Below are 17,284 nucleotides of genomic sequence, written 5' to 3' on the forward strand. Positions count from 1 at the left end.
TCCAGGTTCCATTTATCCTCCCACCAATTTTTCCCCACTAATAACAATGTCTGCTTTCACTCCCATGAACTCTCCTACAACCCATCAACACGGCAATAAATCTCCTGACCTATCTCCCTAGCTCATCCCTTTCCACCGGTCCTCAATTAATATTTTTTGCTGCAGGAAGAGTCATTTGAGGTCTCTGAGTTCGATCCTCTGTAAAATAAAGGAATTAAACTAGATTATCTCCAAAGATATTTTCAGTTCTAACTTCTGATCAAACTGACTCTGTTTATTCAGTATTTTTTCATGTGTGGCAATTTCTCATTTCCTAGTGAGCTCATCCTCAATTTTTCCCCCTTCATTACTTCCTATAGTTTCCAAAATCGTAACCACATTTTTCTTAAAATGGTCAAACCAAATGGTTTTCACCCATACCTTAATGTTAATCAAAAGAGTGTGTTTCTTTTTTTTAATTTTTCCTAACATTAGCACACAAAATAATTAAAGGAAAATGTTTTGAAAATAAACTTATTTGGACATTTCTTTACCCTGGGTGAGATGTTATGATTTTCTTTGAAAAATGTGTGACTGAAAAGTGTTGTTAATGCTAGTGACAAGCAGCTAATGGCACAACATCACTTTGATTTTCTGACACACCCCTGAGCTCTCCATCTTCACATCTTTGTGGTGTCCTCATCTTTGACTTTCTTTTGTCCTGTAACTGCCCATTTTGATCAGCTAATGAGAAAGTGAGAATGATAAGAAGAAAACAATTTAGCTCAGCCAACTGCCTCTTTTTCAAATAAGGAAACAGTTTGTTCTTCAAGATTTCAGACTAAGTTAGAAACATTTTAAAAATCCTGTACACAGAGGTCATTTTTAATGCTTTTATTTAGCAAAAGTTCCAGGTGATTTTTAAATACATTGGACATCCCATTCATTGAAGAAGGAAAGTTGTTCCAAAACATTTTTTAATAGTCCTAAGCTGATTTTGTCTATCAAAGCAAAAAAGGGAAAAATCTACCCAAAAAATGTCTTTCTCTAGTGGAAGTTACATAGCTGGACTTCCTAGACATTAAAGAAATTCACTCACACACACACACACACACACATTTATATAATTAGAAATATTCCATTTTTAAGATTAAATTTTACCAAACACATTGTGACTATAAATGGGTTACTTGAACACAGTAGTTATTTCTACTTGTTTTTAGCAAGAGAGCTGGTCTTCACATTATATAATCCTAGCTTATAAATTTTACTCTCAAAATCATAGGATACATTTGTCCTGCCGAGCCTTCTCTGCTCAAATGAAACCATTTCCTCTGAGTCCCAGTTACAGGACACCTCTCCCTCCTCTGAATTCCACTGGAACTCACCTTTCGTCCTTCTTGCCCCCATACTTCCTAAATCAGACTCTCTCACAACTATCAATAAATATTTATAGAAGAAAAGAAGGAGCAGAAAAATAAATAAGCATTGTAGGTTAACAGAAAAAAGTACGGCTCTGAGTCAAACAAACCTTATCATATTTCATCTATTTATTCACCACATGACTGAAGACAGTTGATTTCATCTCTGTGAGTCTTAGTTTCGTCATCTCTATAACAGATAATAAAAACCTTCCACATGGGGTACCATGAAGATCACATTACATAAGACTGTAAAGCATCCCGCACATAAGAGGCACCCAATAAAAGTTATTTCCCCTTTCCCATATCAGCCAATCATTACTAGTTCAACCCTGTAGGGCACCTGATTGAACACAGGGATGCTTCTAGGCTGTGAGCTTTTTGAAGGCAAAATCTTATTAATCTTTGAATTTCTTATAGAGTCCCAGATAGTGAATTGTACTGTTGGGAGGCACAGTAACTGTTTTGCATTAAACTGAGGGTAAACCAGGATCCCCCCTAATCTGTGAAACAATTAACTATGGACTTTGGCACTTGGGGCTCTTCTGGGAACACAGCTCCTCTTGTGAGCAACCTATGGCTCGGGCCACACCCACCTGGACATGGCCCACTGTGGTTTAAACGAGGATAACTAACTTTCCTGAATTCTATGGTGACTGTTAGAACACTGCTCCATTTCCCACTCTAGAAACTGCTGCGGACAAACTGACCTTCCCCTGGGAGAGGCTGAACTCACCAAAGTGTGCCGGCAACACCACAGGTGTTGTGCTTTTCACAACCCTGAGTCAAATAAACCTGGGTGATAAGCTCCAGCTCATCCCTGACCAGCCTTGAGACCCGGGCACCTGCTCACAGAGCCTCAGCGAAAACACATAAAGATAGTAACATTACTGAGGTCATCACACTGGGCTGTGCATACAGGAGGAAGGTGAGGCTTTGGAACATGTTTTAACAACTCCAAAGTAGGATGCAACCACAAAGACTAGAAAGTCATTGCTTTGGATCATATGGGGCTCTCCCTTATGGGAGATGCGAGTCCAGGCTCTCATCCACTCTATTCTCTTCTTTGGCCAACTGACCAATTCTTTTATAATCCAGTTCAGCAGAAAAGCTGTGTGTGTGTGTGTGTGTGTGTGTGTGAGATCACACAGTGACAACATCTAGGTTAACTCCCGAACTCTTCTTCCACCTGCCAAGTCACAAGCCAGAGCAGCGGTGCGTTCACAGGCCAGCAAGCACTGACCGTGCATTAGGGGCCATCTGCCCGCCGGCGCAGACCTGGGCCCGTCCCCTTTCCGTCTGATGCTGGAACCGCACTGCACAGCCCAACGGCTCGTGGATTTTTCTCGGCGTTAGTCACGGCACCCTTTGCAAAATATTTCAAAGAAGATCCAGTTCAACCAAAGCAGAGCCGAAAGTCAGCCCCAGACTAAAGAAGGCGGGTCGGGCTTGGGATGGGTGGGGAGAGTGGGGCGGGCAGGACCCGGGTTTCCAGCCGAGGAAGAATCTTGGCTTCTAGGTCAGTAACTAGCATCAGGCCAGGCTTCCTAAGGAAACCCGGAGGGAGGGAGGCGGATCCATCATCACCCTACACACCGCACACAGAAGACCGAATCTTCCCGAATTTCTGATAAAAGTCTTCCTCTGCGCGGGCCAGGGCTTCTTCGTCAATGTACACCGCCGGCCTCTTGGCCACGAGGAAATACTGCACCTTCCTGCGGCTCCAGCCCAGCACGTACTGAAGCCAGCCGCACACGGCGGCGGTGGAGCGCCCCACGCCGGCGTTGCAGTGAACGTACACCGTGTGTCCCTTCTCGAGCAGCGCGTGCAGCAGACACACCGCCTGCGGCAGCATCTGGACACGGCCTGCGGGAGAGAGAGCATAGCGCAGCCGGGTGAGACCGGAGCCAGCCCGGGCCGCCCCGAACAGGCACTCCTGCGGCGGGAGAGGCGGGCGCGGCGGAGCTAGCCTCCCTCCTTTGTGTAGAAGGAAAAGGTGAGCCGATCGCAGAACCTGCTCATCACCAAGTGGAAAGAGCAGCCGGGAGGCAGTAGGTCAGATCTGAATTGTCCCTGGGTTTTGCTGTTCTTTTGAGTGAGCCTGCATCCCTGCAAACCTCCCTTCAAAGGGAATTTCACTAGCGCCCAGCCTGAGAAGCATGGGTCCTTTCATCTATCAGAGGGGTCTGGGCAGAGGTTTAAAGGATTTCAAAGAGAAGTTCACAGATCCCATCACCTGAATTTCCTTTAATCCAATAGGCTCTTCCAGGTAAATGCAAAACAGAATTAGTCTGTATTGGTTAAAGGAGTCCATCTGCCTCATCTAGGACATAGGCTAATTTTGATTTGTCTAAGGGAATGGCTAACTTGTTAATTGACACAGGTGGGACAGCCAATCATTCATGTATTTCCCTCCTGATAACTGTGTGTATTGGGGCTTCCCTGGTAGCTCAGCAGTCAAGAATCCGCTTGCAACACAGGAGACCTGGCTTGGATCCCTGGGTCAGGAAGATCACTGGGAGAAATGACAACCCACTCCAGTATTCTTGCCTGAGAATTCCCACGGACAGAGGAGCCTGGTGGGCTATGGGCCATGGGGTTGTGAAGAGTCAGACACGACTTCGTGACTAAAGCACCACCACCATCACGGTGGGTATTAAAACTGACTCAGTTTCCCTTTACTGGGCAATTATGATTACAGGTGTTGCTGCCCTGGGGCTCCTGTCCTGATGATTAGATGTCCAGTGTCTTGCCCTCAGCACACTGAGACATATATATATATATAATATATATATATATATATTATATATATATAGATATATAATGCTCTGCTGAGGCCCATTGGACCCACGCCCTCTCTATCATCCCTGGGACAGAGGGCCCCCCTGAAGCCAGCAAACTCTTAGATGCCTGGAGTTTCTTCTGCTCTCAGATTCTCAGAGCAAAATGAATCTGGTGGATTTTTTTTTGGAAGGTAGAGGATGGTCATTGTAAATTACTTCGAGAATGGGTGGAAGAGGGAAACGATACAGAGACCTGGGTGAAAACTATGTGCTCTGACCTCACATCCCCCAGCTGCTCTATGTCCTCAACCACACGGAGACACCACAGCCCTGGGGGGCGGCGGGGGGGGGAGAGGGGCGTCTTTCGAGGGTCACAGAGAAGGCCTGTCCAGCCTTCACACTACCATCCCATTGGATGACTGCAGAGATGGGAAATGCCCCCCTGCAAATAACCTCACACCAGATCTTCACTGAGGCCTGCAATTCTCCCATGAGAGCTGCTCAGGTAAGTTTAAACTTTCCTTAGATGCCCTCTTTTTTTTAAATGCAAGTGCCTTGAAGGGGCCAACACAACAGATTGCAGTCAGGCCTCAGCACCTTAGAAGGAGAGAGTTACCAACCCCCTCCCTCCCCGTGGCCTGAAGACCCTCCCAGTGACCACTCTACTGTGTCAGGAGGGGGCTTAGCTTCAGGCCCACCCTGCTATGATATCTATCAGAGCCAGAGATCTCTATGAAGCCAAAAAGGATTTTAGTAGCTCCCGGTGTTCTGTTACTCCCTCTGACTAAGGAATTTAAAGGCCCCACATGGCAGTTGAGAGGTGGTTTTAACAGGAATGATTTAAGCAGAGCACACTTCACAGTTCTCTCCCCAGTGCCTGTTGCCACACTTTCATGTCCCCTGCCTGGTCCCTGAGGGCATCTGAATTAAAGTCACACCAGCCCCTAGGCCTTGCTAGACTTCTGAGTCCAAACTGTGCCATAAACTTTAACTGATCTATGCCTCTGTGCTTGGTTGCAGGGTGCTCTGAGGACAGAGCTTGGGGGGCCTGCCATACAGTCACTCTCCTAGAGGCAGTGAAGTAACACCCGAGATGTAACAAGGTACAAGACACCATATGTATCAGAGAGCGGTCTCGCTGGATGTCTCAGGGAGAGAACTGTGTCTTTGGTCCACTATTTAAGTTCGGAAATCAGATGAGGCAAAACCTCCAAGGTGTGTACGAGTGACCATGCTGATAACCGTGAGGCCTGTTCGAATGCAGACTTCTCTTGCTTAGAGGGGGGTATTAGAAGTTTAAGGACTGTTGGCCAGAAAAGGAACTCCCAACGACGGATCCAGGAAGCTTGTGCTCGTCCTGCTCCTGGCTCAGCTGGCATCACTTCTCAAGTTCCCCAGTTTCCATGTTCATTGCCAGGGAATTAACAGAAACATTTTTAATGGGAGTTTTCAGCAAATGCCCAATACACAAGTAGACCACAGCAGCCATTGGCAGGAGGAGCTGCTGAAGTCAGAGACCCAGAGTTAATGCTCAGCTTCTGTGGCATCAGGACCAGCCTGCCCTGGCCAGGTCTACATGGACCCATCAGAATCCCCTCCCTTTTCCTTCTCTCTGGCCAAAAGTACCCCCAAGGAAGGATCTGCACCAAACGGCCAAAATGATCTAATATTTCCCTCTTTCCTTTTTATCTGTAAAAGATTCTTCAACAGGTATTTTAGAAGTTGAGAATGGATTTGTGTTAGTTTAAGGTTCTGTGAGCTCAGACACATAATCCTGGAATGTAAATGTCAGCTGCCAGTCGGAAACTCCGGAAGGCTCCCAGTTCAAACACAGGTCTCACCCACCAGAGGTCCTCTCCTAGAATCACTCAGCCATCCCACTTCATAACTGCTGAACACTTCTTTAAATAACATGAAGAAAGAATAAAAAGGGGCACCAGCCTATCTAGGATGCCACCCATCTCAGCCTGGCCTCAGCTGGAGCCCTCCTTTATTTTGACTCTGCTTTGATTGGTGGCTCAGACGATAAACAATCAGCCTGCAATGCGGGAGACTCAAGCCCAATTCCTGGATTGGGAAGATCCCCTGGAGAAGGGAAGGGCTACCCACTCCAGTATTCTTGCCTGGAGAATTTCATGGGCAAAGGAACCTGGTGGGCTACAGTCCATGGGGTCGCAAAGAGTTGGACACGACCGAATGACTCTCATTTCACTTCGCTTTGATGGACGACAGGGAACATGTACTGGGCTGTTTCTGTCTGCTGACGCTGTTCTCAGCTCTGCATGCGACAGCCTTTGCAGCCACCTCTCAACAAATGTGGGGCTGGCACTATTATCACCCTCAGTTGCATCAGAAATTTGTGCAAGGTTATTCCTTAATGGCCACTCCAACCCAGCCGTCCAAATTCTGAAGTCTCTGGCTTTAACCTCTGTACTACCACCTTCCCTAACCTACCTGGTCCATGGTTGGCTTGCTGGCCCCCATGCAGTCAATGCGAAGCCCCAGTGAGTCCCTGCCCCCCACTTCCCGAGTCACGCAGCAGCTGTCACCGCAGTGGGACAGCAGCATCCTCCCTGGAGCTCAGCATCTCTGTCCCTACCCAGATGGCTGTCTGTGTCCTACAAGTGCATGTCTTCTTGCTTGAAAACCCATTCTAGGGAGCCAGAGCAAATGCGTGTCATCTTGAAAAAATCACCACAACCTAAAAGTTGGCTGTTATGTTTTATTTGGTGGGAATTTTTAGGACTTCAAGCCTGGGAGACAGAATCTCAAGTCACCCTGACAGAACTGCTCCAAGGAGGTGAGCGGATGAGCCAGGGAGGGCAGGGAGTCTGAACATCAAAAGATTATTGTTAAGTAAAGGAAACCAGATGTCCCCAGTTAAGGAATGTATCTTTTCTATGTAGGGGAAGATGCAAGAGTCTGAGCTCACTGGAACCATTCCTTTCATATGCATCTGAGCTTTCATCTGAGCTATCCTGGGGCCAGTATCCTGTGGTCATCACATCCTGAGCTCCCGTGGGCTCACCCATAGGGAGTGACTGCAGTCTGAGGGTTGTGGATTATGGGTATTCTTCTTCCTCAGTGTCCTTTGACCTCACCAGCTCAGATCAGAGGGGTGGAATCACTGATGACTTGACATCCTTGTTTACTGATATGGCAGGAAATATTCCACTTCTCATACATAACCCACCAAGGAATCACACAAGGGTCCCCAGGATCAGGGCTCACCCAATAAAGCCAGTGTCAACCAGAGCCCCTAAGGTGAATGTTTCATATGTTTAGCCTCCAGATGGAATTTAATTCAATAAAATGCTAGCATTTTTAAAAACAATAATACCCCCAAGGCAAGAGAGAACCACTGATTTTTTTTTTTTTTTAATGTAAAACATTCCAAATTTTAAATGTTGGCAAGTAAGTTGAAAATTTTAAAGCCAGTGCAGGTCCAACAAAACACTCCACCATCTGTGATTTTTACTTTGAAATCTAAAACAGGGCTTGACTCCCCATAGATGCTCAATAAACATTCACTGAATACATGAATTAAAACAAAGTAATGCCGATTTGATCTGAGACAGTCCAAGACCCTTCTTATCTAATTTCTGGTCCACATCTCCTCCAAGTTAATCCAACTCTGGAATGGCTTTTGGGGGTCCCTGAAGATATCTGAGGTTGACGTAAGGCTGGCCCTGAAAGAAATTGTTCCTGGCACAAGTTTCAGCCTTTCCAACACACACACACAGGTCTTTCCTTTCTTAATCCAGAGGCAGATTAATGCTGAATATATTACAATTTTATTTGAGCACATCTTCTTTTCTTTAATTTAGATAAGGTCCCTGTTATCTATAACACCCTTTAATAGAAACGGAAGAATTTGGCACTGATAATATGGCCCCAACTTTGGAATTTTCAAAGCTCTTCCATATCAATTATCTTATTCTACTGTTATAATCCTGTAAGGCAGATATTATTGCTCCTCATTTTCCAAGTCTGCCCGTAGCACACAGCTGCTCCACGGTGATGAGGCTCACGCCCAGGTGCCGTGGCTCCAAGGTCAGTGTCTCTGCCTCGTGGCAACACTGCCTTTAGTGTGTTGAGTCAGAGAAAAGACTCAGACCGTGACAACAAAAGGGTGGGCAAGGACTCTGAAGAGCATATTAACCCATTTGGGAGGCAAGGTTAGACCGTCTGATATAAATGGCGCTGCGCTGACAGAGGTCAAAACACAGTCTGAGTACTTCCTGTGGGAAGGATAACTTATTTTCTAATGAACATTTTTTATGTGTTCAGGTGAGTGCTACATTTGGGAGCTTTTTGTTTCTCAGGTGAAAGACACAAACAAAACAAAACAAAAATCTTTTTCTTTTTTTTTTAAAGAAAAGAAAAAAAAACCTAAACAATCCCAACCCTTCTGCATGACAAAAAGTACAAGAGTGAGAATCGATGGCACAATTGATTATAACAGGTCTGTGACAACCAGTGGTGACAGTCAGGCCTAACAAACTCTCTTCCTTCTCAGACTTTATCTGACAGCATTATGCTGCGGCTCAAAACACTTCCAGATGGATTTTTCTCTGGAGTTCTAAAAATATTCAGCTGAATTAATCTCTGTGTTCATTGTGCTAATGTTGTGAGCCATGGAGATTGATCTATTGGTCAAAAATTCCTCTGCAATTCAGGGGGGTTGTTAACCCTTTGATTACTCCCCCAGGTTTTGCTGAACCACAGAAACTCTTTACTCTTGGGTTTTGGCTTTTTTCAAGTGGGAGCCTTAATTTTGCTGCCATTTCTCTGGTTTCCAAACTGCCTCAGTGTGAAAGATGGTCCATTGTATGCGCGGGTCCTGGTGATTCCAGGACCCCCACAAGATTTTAATATAATTACAGTGGCTCCTTGGGGATAGCATTTTCCCTCAGGCTTCTGCATATTCCCAAACTATCAAGCAAATTGCCTACCAGTTAGCAGGGTTTTGGGGTAATCAGTGCATGGGGGTAGGGCAGGCCATATTTATCTCAGCTTCTCTGAGCCTAGTCTCACATCCTATTCCGATGGGATAACGAAGCTAGAAGATGACAACCAGAGTAGTGAGAATCAAACCCTCCCTGGAAGCTATGGGCACGCGATCCTCACAACCTCCTCAGTTTTGAAGCCAGAGAAGCAAACTGGACGGGGCAAATATGACCCAGGTTCACTGGGCTTTTCTGTGCAAATCATGTTTTGTTTTGCTTTTTCATTCCTTGAAAAAAGACAGAGCTCTTGAAGCTAAATCAAGCTTCTTTGGATCAGCATTCATTACCAAGAAGAGTAACCAACCAACCAAACCTTCAGAGAAAAATAATGCCTCATCCCCAGCGATAGTTCAGTTCAGATGGACCCACTGAGGGGCCCAGCCTGGCCAGCAGGACCATAAATATTCATCAAGAGTCAAGATGGCCAAGGCCCTAAGACCGTCAGAGTCCCCCATCCCCACCTACATCTTGGAGTATTGACTGGGGAGACAAGCTATCTCCCTAAAAACTCATGAAGTGCAAGTGAAGATCGCTCGGTCATGTCCGACTCTTTGTGACCCCGTGGACTATAGCCTGCCAGGATCCTCAGTCCGTGGAATTCTCCAGGCCAGAATACTGAAGTGGGTAGCTGTTCCCTTCTCCAGGGGATCTTCCCAACCAAAGAATCAAACCCAGGTCTCCCGTGTTGGAGGCGGATTCATTACCCTTTGAGCCACCAGGAAAGACCAAGAAACTCATGTCTTTGTCTAAATCCAGCTGATAATGAACATGGCAGGTTGAAAGTGTGGGTGGTGGTCCGTATAAAGTGCATGAAGAGTCCCTGTGAGCGTGTAGAGAAGCTTCATTGCACGGTGGCAGGCGCAGTGTTCTGGGTCTGACTGCATGTGTTGAAATCCAGGCTGTGTCTCTGCTGTATGACACCAGCCAGGTCACTTAACTTCTGTGTCCCTCATTCTCTTTCTCAGCAAAATGGAGATAACAACCCCTGCCTGGACTCTTGTTGTGAGAATTAAATGAGTTAACGTTCAAAATTGTTCAAAACAGAGTTTGATACATAATGTATTTGGGGGGGAAGACGACTGATGATAGAAACATTTCCTTGCTGGACATCACTGTCTTCCTTCTTTCCTCCAGAATAGCAGTTCACCAAATGCCTTCAGAAGGACTGATGCTGAAGCTGAAACTCCAATACTTTGGTCACCTGATGCGAAGAACTGACTCATTGGAAAAGACCCTGATGCTGGGAAAGGTTGAAGGCAGGAGGAGAAGGGGATAACAGAGGATGAGATAGTTGGATGGTATCACTGACTCGATGGACATGCATTTGAGCAAGCTCCCGGAGTTGGTGATGGACAGGGAAGCCTGGCCTGCTGCAGTCCATGGGGTCGCAGAGTCGGACGGGACTGAGCCACTCAACTGAACTGAAACGCCCTGATTCTGCGCCAGTCCATAGCTCTCTGCTGCCCTCTGCTGGCATCTGATTGATATTATTCGAGTAGCTTGTTCTCGTGGATTCAGAGATCTCCACTCCTTTCCTTCAAGAACCATATTCCCCAACCAGGCTGAAATACAGATTATTCCTCTAAAATCCCACGCCTCTGTGCCTTGGTTGTTTCTCCCACCGCCATGCCCTTTCTCCCTCTATGTTGACCTGCCACGCCCACCTCAAATCCCAGGACACTTACATCGCCTCCCCGTGCTTCTCTGCAGAAATTCTCCTCCCACACTATAACCCTCCTAGCGCGCGTGACTCATCCTTCTCATCACCTTCTTCTTTGCACTTTAATTAGCTTTGAACTTGCCTTACTGCCTCTTACCGTGAGATCAAACTGTTCCTTATTTGTCTCCGATCCTTGGCAGCACCCGTGTCACACCCTAATTCCCTCTTCACGAAGACAGGTTCCGCCAGTGTTTGTGCGGTAAATGGAAGCATCACAATTGCCGCCCTGCCCCGAGCTGCAGTTCTCTCTCCTTACCTCTCACCTTAGCTGCTGCAGTAACTTCCTAACTGGCCTCCCCAGACCCGCTGTGGGCCTATCCCCATGTTCTCCACCCTGCAATCAAAGGATGCTTTTGGGGGGTGGCGGGGAGAAAGGTTATCTTGGCATCTCTCAGCCTCCCTCCCTTTCAACTGCTTCTCACTGCATGAGGATAGAGTCTCAAGTTTTCTTTGTGTCCCAAGTCCTGCAGGACTTCGTTCCCTTCTTCCCAGACCTGCAGCCACACTGACCGTCTTTCAGTTCCTACAATACCTGTGCTCTCCTGCAAGGAGGACTCTTTCCACGCTACTCCCTCTGTCTGGAAGCCTCCTGCCCACCTCACTTTTGCCCAGCTCCCGCTTCGGATCTCAGTTCAAGCACACCCAAGAAAACCTTCCCTGGCCCTTTTTCCTAGGTCTGATTTGCCTGTGCGTGCTCTCATTGCAGGATCCGTGTAACTTTCTAATCAGAAAACTGACCAGAGCTTTACATTTCTATTTGCAGTCATTTGATTAATGCTTATCTTCCCTATTGGACTATAGCTTCATGAGGACGGGAGTTGTGCCTGCTTTTCTTCACCTTTGAATTCCCAGCCACCAGCCTAGGGCCCCACACACATAGCAGATACACAATAAGTATGTTTGATGAATAAATAAATTAAAAGAACTAATGTGAAACAGAATCTTAGCCAAGGTGTCAAAAGATATATATATCTTATATATGCCATATATGTATATATATATATATATATGTATAATATATTAACTCCAAAACCTTATATATATTCCATATCTATCATTCACATACAGGTTTTCAGTTATAGACAGGTAGGTAGGTAGATAGGCAGACAGACAGACAGGCAGAAACCACCAAGGGCTTCTCTGAACCACATTCCACAAGCCCCCTCGGACGCTTACCCTCCGTGCTCATGTCTGGGGTGGGCATCCAGATGTAGGCCAAGCCTTCCTCCTTGTACAGCTTAATCATGGTGTCTGGGGTCATGGGTTCTGGGTAGCGGTTACAGCCTGAGGAATTCTGTACAATATCCCATTCCGTCTGGAAATTCATTACAGCTGTGACCCCGAGTTCATGCTTCAGTTTGATGGTTACGTGTTCCACTTGGCGAGGGCAGCTACCCAGCCAGATATTTGGTAGGATCCTAAGAAGGACACATGGAGTCAACCATAACTATTGGTGTTATAGCAGCTGCATAAAACATGCAGTATTAAAATGCAATTAACCTTCAACACTGGCACAGGAAAAGCTGTATTAAGAACATGAGAACCAATATTATTATTAAAAGACAAAAATACTTGCAGTGGCGTTTTGAGGGAAACAAATAATTCAATTAACTAGAAGGTCAGGGTATAAGCATTAGGAAACCAAATCTAGCAATATATTAAAATAAGTCCACCATGTTACACTTATTCCATGAATGTATATATGGTTCAATATTAGGAAATCCATCAACATATTTCAAAATACTAACAAATTAAGGGCAAAATTCCTATGATTATATCATAAATTCTGGAAAATATGTGCTAGAATTCAGCAATCATTCCTGTTTAAAGCTCTGTATAAAAATTTCAAATAGTATGAGATTAAGAGAAACTAATAACAACCTTCTTTTAAATAAAATCAAAGTAAAGATTATTTACATTAGTATTCAACATTATTCCATATGCTTCATCTGAAGCTATAATGTAGAAGAATAAATCTCTATCAAAAAAAGATTCAACTACAAGAGCTATGAACAATATTAAAAGTATTAAGATTAAATTATCTGGATGAAGGAAAATACACAAAAATCAAATAACCATTTTCTGTACTACTAATAGCCAGGTAGAAATAGATTGGGAGGAGGAGGGGAAGTCTTATTCAAAAATAATGACAAAATTATAAAATATCTAGGAACGTCTTTAACCCAGAAAAAACTATAAAATTTTATTAGAGGACATTATAAAAACAATAACAACAAATAAGTAGACATACTGTGATGCTGTGATTTATTATAAGAAACACATATTTGTTCTTCATCCCCATATCTGACACAGAGTTCCTAAATCCATTGAAATTTCCTAAGTGATGACAGCCATAAAGGTGTCTTTTCTTAATGAGGTAATTTTTAAAATGCAGCTAAGGGTGGGGCTGGTTGCCAGGGTTTCCAACCCTGTGATTAGAGGGTTGGAATTTTCATCCCACCCCGTGATCTCCTGGGAGGGGAGAGGGACTAGAGGTGGAATCAGTCACCTTTGACCAGTGATTCCATTGACCAGGCCTATGAAATGAAGCCTCCATAAAAAGTCAAACAACAAACTTTGGGGAGCCTCCAAGTTAGTGAATACAGAATAATGGGACAGCAGAGGGTGTGGAAGTTCTGCTCCCTTCCCATGCCTTCCCCTAGGCATCTCTGATATCTGACTGTCCCTGAGTTACATCCTTTTATAATAAACTGCTGATCTAGTAAGTAAAGTGTTTCTTTGAGTTCTGTGACCTCCTCTAGAAAATTAATCAAATGCAAGTCTAAGCAGGGGCATGGGGAACCCCCAGTGTGTAGCCAGTCAGTCAGAAACACAGGTAACAACCTGGGCTTTCAACTGACCTCTGAGGGCAGGTTGGGGGGATGGGGGTGTCTTATAGGACTGAACCATTAGCCTGTGGAATCTGATGCCATCTGGGGGAAGGAATTTCCTGGTGGATATTGAAGATTATTATGGAAAAAATAAAAGGATAAAATTTTAAACAAACAGAAACGTTGGAACCCAGAAAAGACTTACGGTGCCCTGAACAGGGGAAAAGTGAAAGTGTTAGTTACTCAGTCATGTCAAACTCTTTGCAACCCAATGGACTATAGCCCACTAGCCTCCTCTGTCCATGGAATTCTCCAGGCATTCCTGGAGTGGGTAGCCATTCCCTTCTCCAGTTCAGTTCAGTTCAGTTCAGTTCAGTTGCTCAGTCGTGTCCGACTCTTTGCAACCCCATGAACTGCAGCACGCCAGGCCTCCCTGTCCATCACCAACTCCCAGAGTTTACCCAAATTCATGTTCATTGAGTCGGTGATGCCATCTAACCATCTCATCCTCTGTTGTCCCTGTCTCCTCCTGCCTTCAATCTTTCCCAACATCAGGTTCTTTTCCAGTGAGTCAGTTCTTGGCATCAGGTGACCAAAGTATTGGCGTTTCAGCTTCAGCATCAGTCCTTCCAATGAATATTCAGGAATGATTTTCTTTAGGATTGATTGGTTTGATCTCCTTGCTGTCCCAGGGACTCTCAAGAGTCTTCTCCAACACCACAGTTCAAAAGCATCAATTCTTCGGGGATCAGCTTTCTTTATGGTCCAACTCTCACATCCATACATGACCACTGGAAAAACCATACCATTGACTCGACACACCTTTGTTGGCAAAGTAATGTCTCTGCTTTTTAATATGCTGTCTAGGTTGGTCATAACTTTCCTTCCAAGGAGTAAGCGTCTTTTAATTTTATGGCTGCAATCACCATCTGCAATGATTTTGGAGCCCAAGAAAATAAAGTCAGCCACTGTTTCCACTGTTTCCCCATCTATTTGCCATGAAGTGATGGGATCAGATGCCATGATCTTAGTTTTCTGAATGTTGAGCTTTAAGCCAACTTTTTCACTCTCCTCTTTCACTTTCATCAAGAGGCTCTTTAGTTCTTCACTTTCTGCCATAAGGTGGTGTCATCTGCATATCTGAGGTTATTGATATTTCTCCCGGCAATCTTGATTCCAGTTTGTGCTTCCTCCAGCCCAGCCTTTCTCATGATGTACTCTGCATATAAGTTAAATAAGCAGGGTGACAGTATACAGCCTTGACATACTCCTTTTCCCATTTGGGACCAGTCTGTTGTTCCACGTCCAGTTCTAACTGTTGCTTCCTGACCTGCATATAGGTTTCTCAGGAGGCAGGTCAGGTAGTCTGACATTCCCATCTCTTTCAGAATTTTCCACAGTTTATTGTGATCCACACACTCAAAGTCTTTGGCATAGTCAATAAAGCAGAAATAGATGTTTTTCTAGAACTCTCTTGCTTTTTCGATGATCCAGCGGATGTTGGCAATTTGATCTCTTGTTCCTCTGCCTTTTCTAAAACCAGTTTGATCTGGAAGTTCATGGTTCATGTATTGCTGAAGCCTGGCTTGGAGAATTTTAAGCATTATTTTACTAGCATGTGAGATGACTACAATTGTGCAATAGTTTGAGCATTCCTTGGCATTGCCTTTCTTAGGGACTGGAATAAAAACTGACCTTTTCCAGTCCTGTGACCACTGCTGAGTTTTCCAAATTTGCTGACATATTGAGTGCAGCACTTTCACAGCATCATCTTTCAGGATTTGAAATAGCTCATCTGGAATTCCATCACCTCCACTAGCTTTGTTCGTAGTGATGCTTCCTAAGGCCCACTTGACTTCCCATTCCAGGATGTCTGGCTCTAGATGAGTGATCACACCATCATGATTATCTGGGTCATGAAGAGCTTTTTTGTACAGTTCTTCTGTGTATTCTTGCCACCTCTTCTTAATATCTTCTGCTTCTGTTAGGTCCATACCATTTCTGTCCTTTATCGAACCCATCTTTGCCTGAAATGTTCCCTTGATATCTCTAATTTTCTTGAAGAGATCTCTAGTATTTCCCATTCTGTTGTTTTCCTCTATTTCTTTGCATTGATCACTGAGGAAGGCTTTCTTATCTCTCCTTGCTATTCTTTGGAACTCTGCATTCAAATGGGCATATCTTTCCTTTTCTCCTTTGCTTTTCGCTTCTCTTCTTTTCACAGCTATTTGAAAGGCCTCCTCAGACAGCCATTTTGGTTTTTTGAATTTCTTTTTCTTGGGGATGGTCTTGACTCCTGTCTCCTGTATAATGTCACGAACCTCCATCCATAGTTCATCAGGCACTCTGGCTATCAGATCTAGTCCCTTAAACCTATTGCTCACTTCCATTGTATAATCATAAGGGATTTGATTTAGGTCATACCTGAGTGGTCTAGTGGTTTTCCCTACTTTCTTCAATTTCAGTCTCAATCAATAAGGAGTTCATGATCTGAGCCACAATCAGCTCCAGGTCTTGTTTTTGCTGACTGTATACAGCTTCTCCATCTTTGGCTACAAAGAATATAATCAATCTGATTTCAGTGTTGACCATCTGGTGATGTCCATGTGTAGAGTCTTTTCTTGTGTTGTTAGAAGAAGGTGTTTGCTCTGACCAGTGCATTCTCTTGGCAAAATTATATTAGCCTTTGCCCTGCTTCATTCTGTACTCCAAGGCCAAATTTGCTTGTTACTCCAGGTATTTCTTGACTTCCTACTTTTGTATTCAAGTTCCCTATAATGAAAAGGACATCTTTTTTGGGTGTTAGTTCTAAAAGGTCTTGTAGGTCTTCATAGAACCATTCAACTTCAGTTTCTTCAGCATTACTGGTCGGCGCATAGACTTGGATTACCGTGATATTGAATGGTTTGCCTTGGAAACGAACAGAGATCATTCTGTCGTTTTTGAGATTGCACCCAACTACTGCATTTCAGACTCTTTTGTCGACCATGATGGCTACTCCATTTCTTCTAAGGGATTCATGCCCACAGCAGTAGATATAATACTCATCTGAATAAAATTCACCCATTCCAGTCCATCTTAGTTCGCTGATTCCTAGAATGTTGACGTTCACTCTTGCCATCACCTGTTTGACAACTGCCAATTTGCCTTGATTCATGAACCTAACATTCCAGGTTCCTATGCAATATTTCTCTTTACAGCATTGGACCTTGTTTCTATCACCCTTCTCCAGAGGAACTTCCAATCCCAGGGATCGAACCCAGGACTCCTGCATTGCAGGCAGATTCCTTACAGTCTGAGCCACCAGAGAACCCCATGTGAAGAGGGGCACAGGATCCTGAGGTTTTTTTACTTTATTACTGACTCCAAAGAATTCTCAGACACTCCACTGGGCCTAATGGGCTGAGAGAAAGGCCACCAGCAGGGACACATTTAAAGCACCGTAGAGCTATGCTTGACCGGGACTCTGTGAGTTGAGTACTCAGTCTTTGCCGGAGTAGAAACGTCACACCCATGGGTAAGTGCCTCTTCTCTCTGGCTG

At 44.7% G+C, this 17,284-nt stretch overlaps 1 protein-coding gene across 3 annotated transcripts in view; it reads right to left on the reverse strand.

Moving 5' to 3' along the window:
• Positions 1 to 899: 899 nt before the first annotated feature.
• The window catches only part of EPM2A (EPM2A glucan phosphatase, laforin), a 103,296-nt gene continuing 86,911 nt past the window's right edge, over positions 900 to 17,284 (reverse strand). For 2 of the 3 annotated variants that reach the window (XM_061130548.1, XM_061130549.1), the window contains exons 3-4: positions 12,089 to 12,330; positions 900 to 3,266 (exon numbers count right to left, since the gene is read on the reverse strand). In XM_061130548.1, coding sequence (XP_060986531.1) covers positions 2,989 to 3,266; positions 12,089 to 12,330 — 520 coding nt within the window. In that variant the 3' untranslated portion in view covers positions 900 to 2,988. The remainder of the gene's footprint in view (positions 3,267 to 12,088; positions 12,331 to 17,284) is intronic. The other variant, XM_061130550.1, reaches the window with a different exon arrangement.

The sequence above is a fragment of the Dama dama genome, chromosome 26 (genome assembly GCF_033118175.1).
Source record: "Dama dama isolate Ldn47 chromosome 26, ASM3311817v1, whole genome shotgun sequence".
NCBI lineage: Eukaryota > Metazoa > Chordata > Mammalia > Artiodactyla > Cervidae > Dama > Dama dama.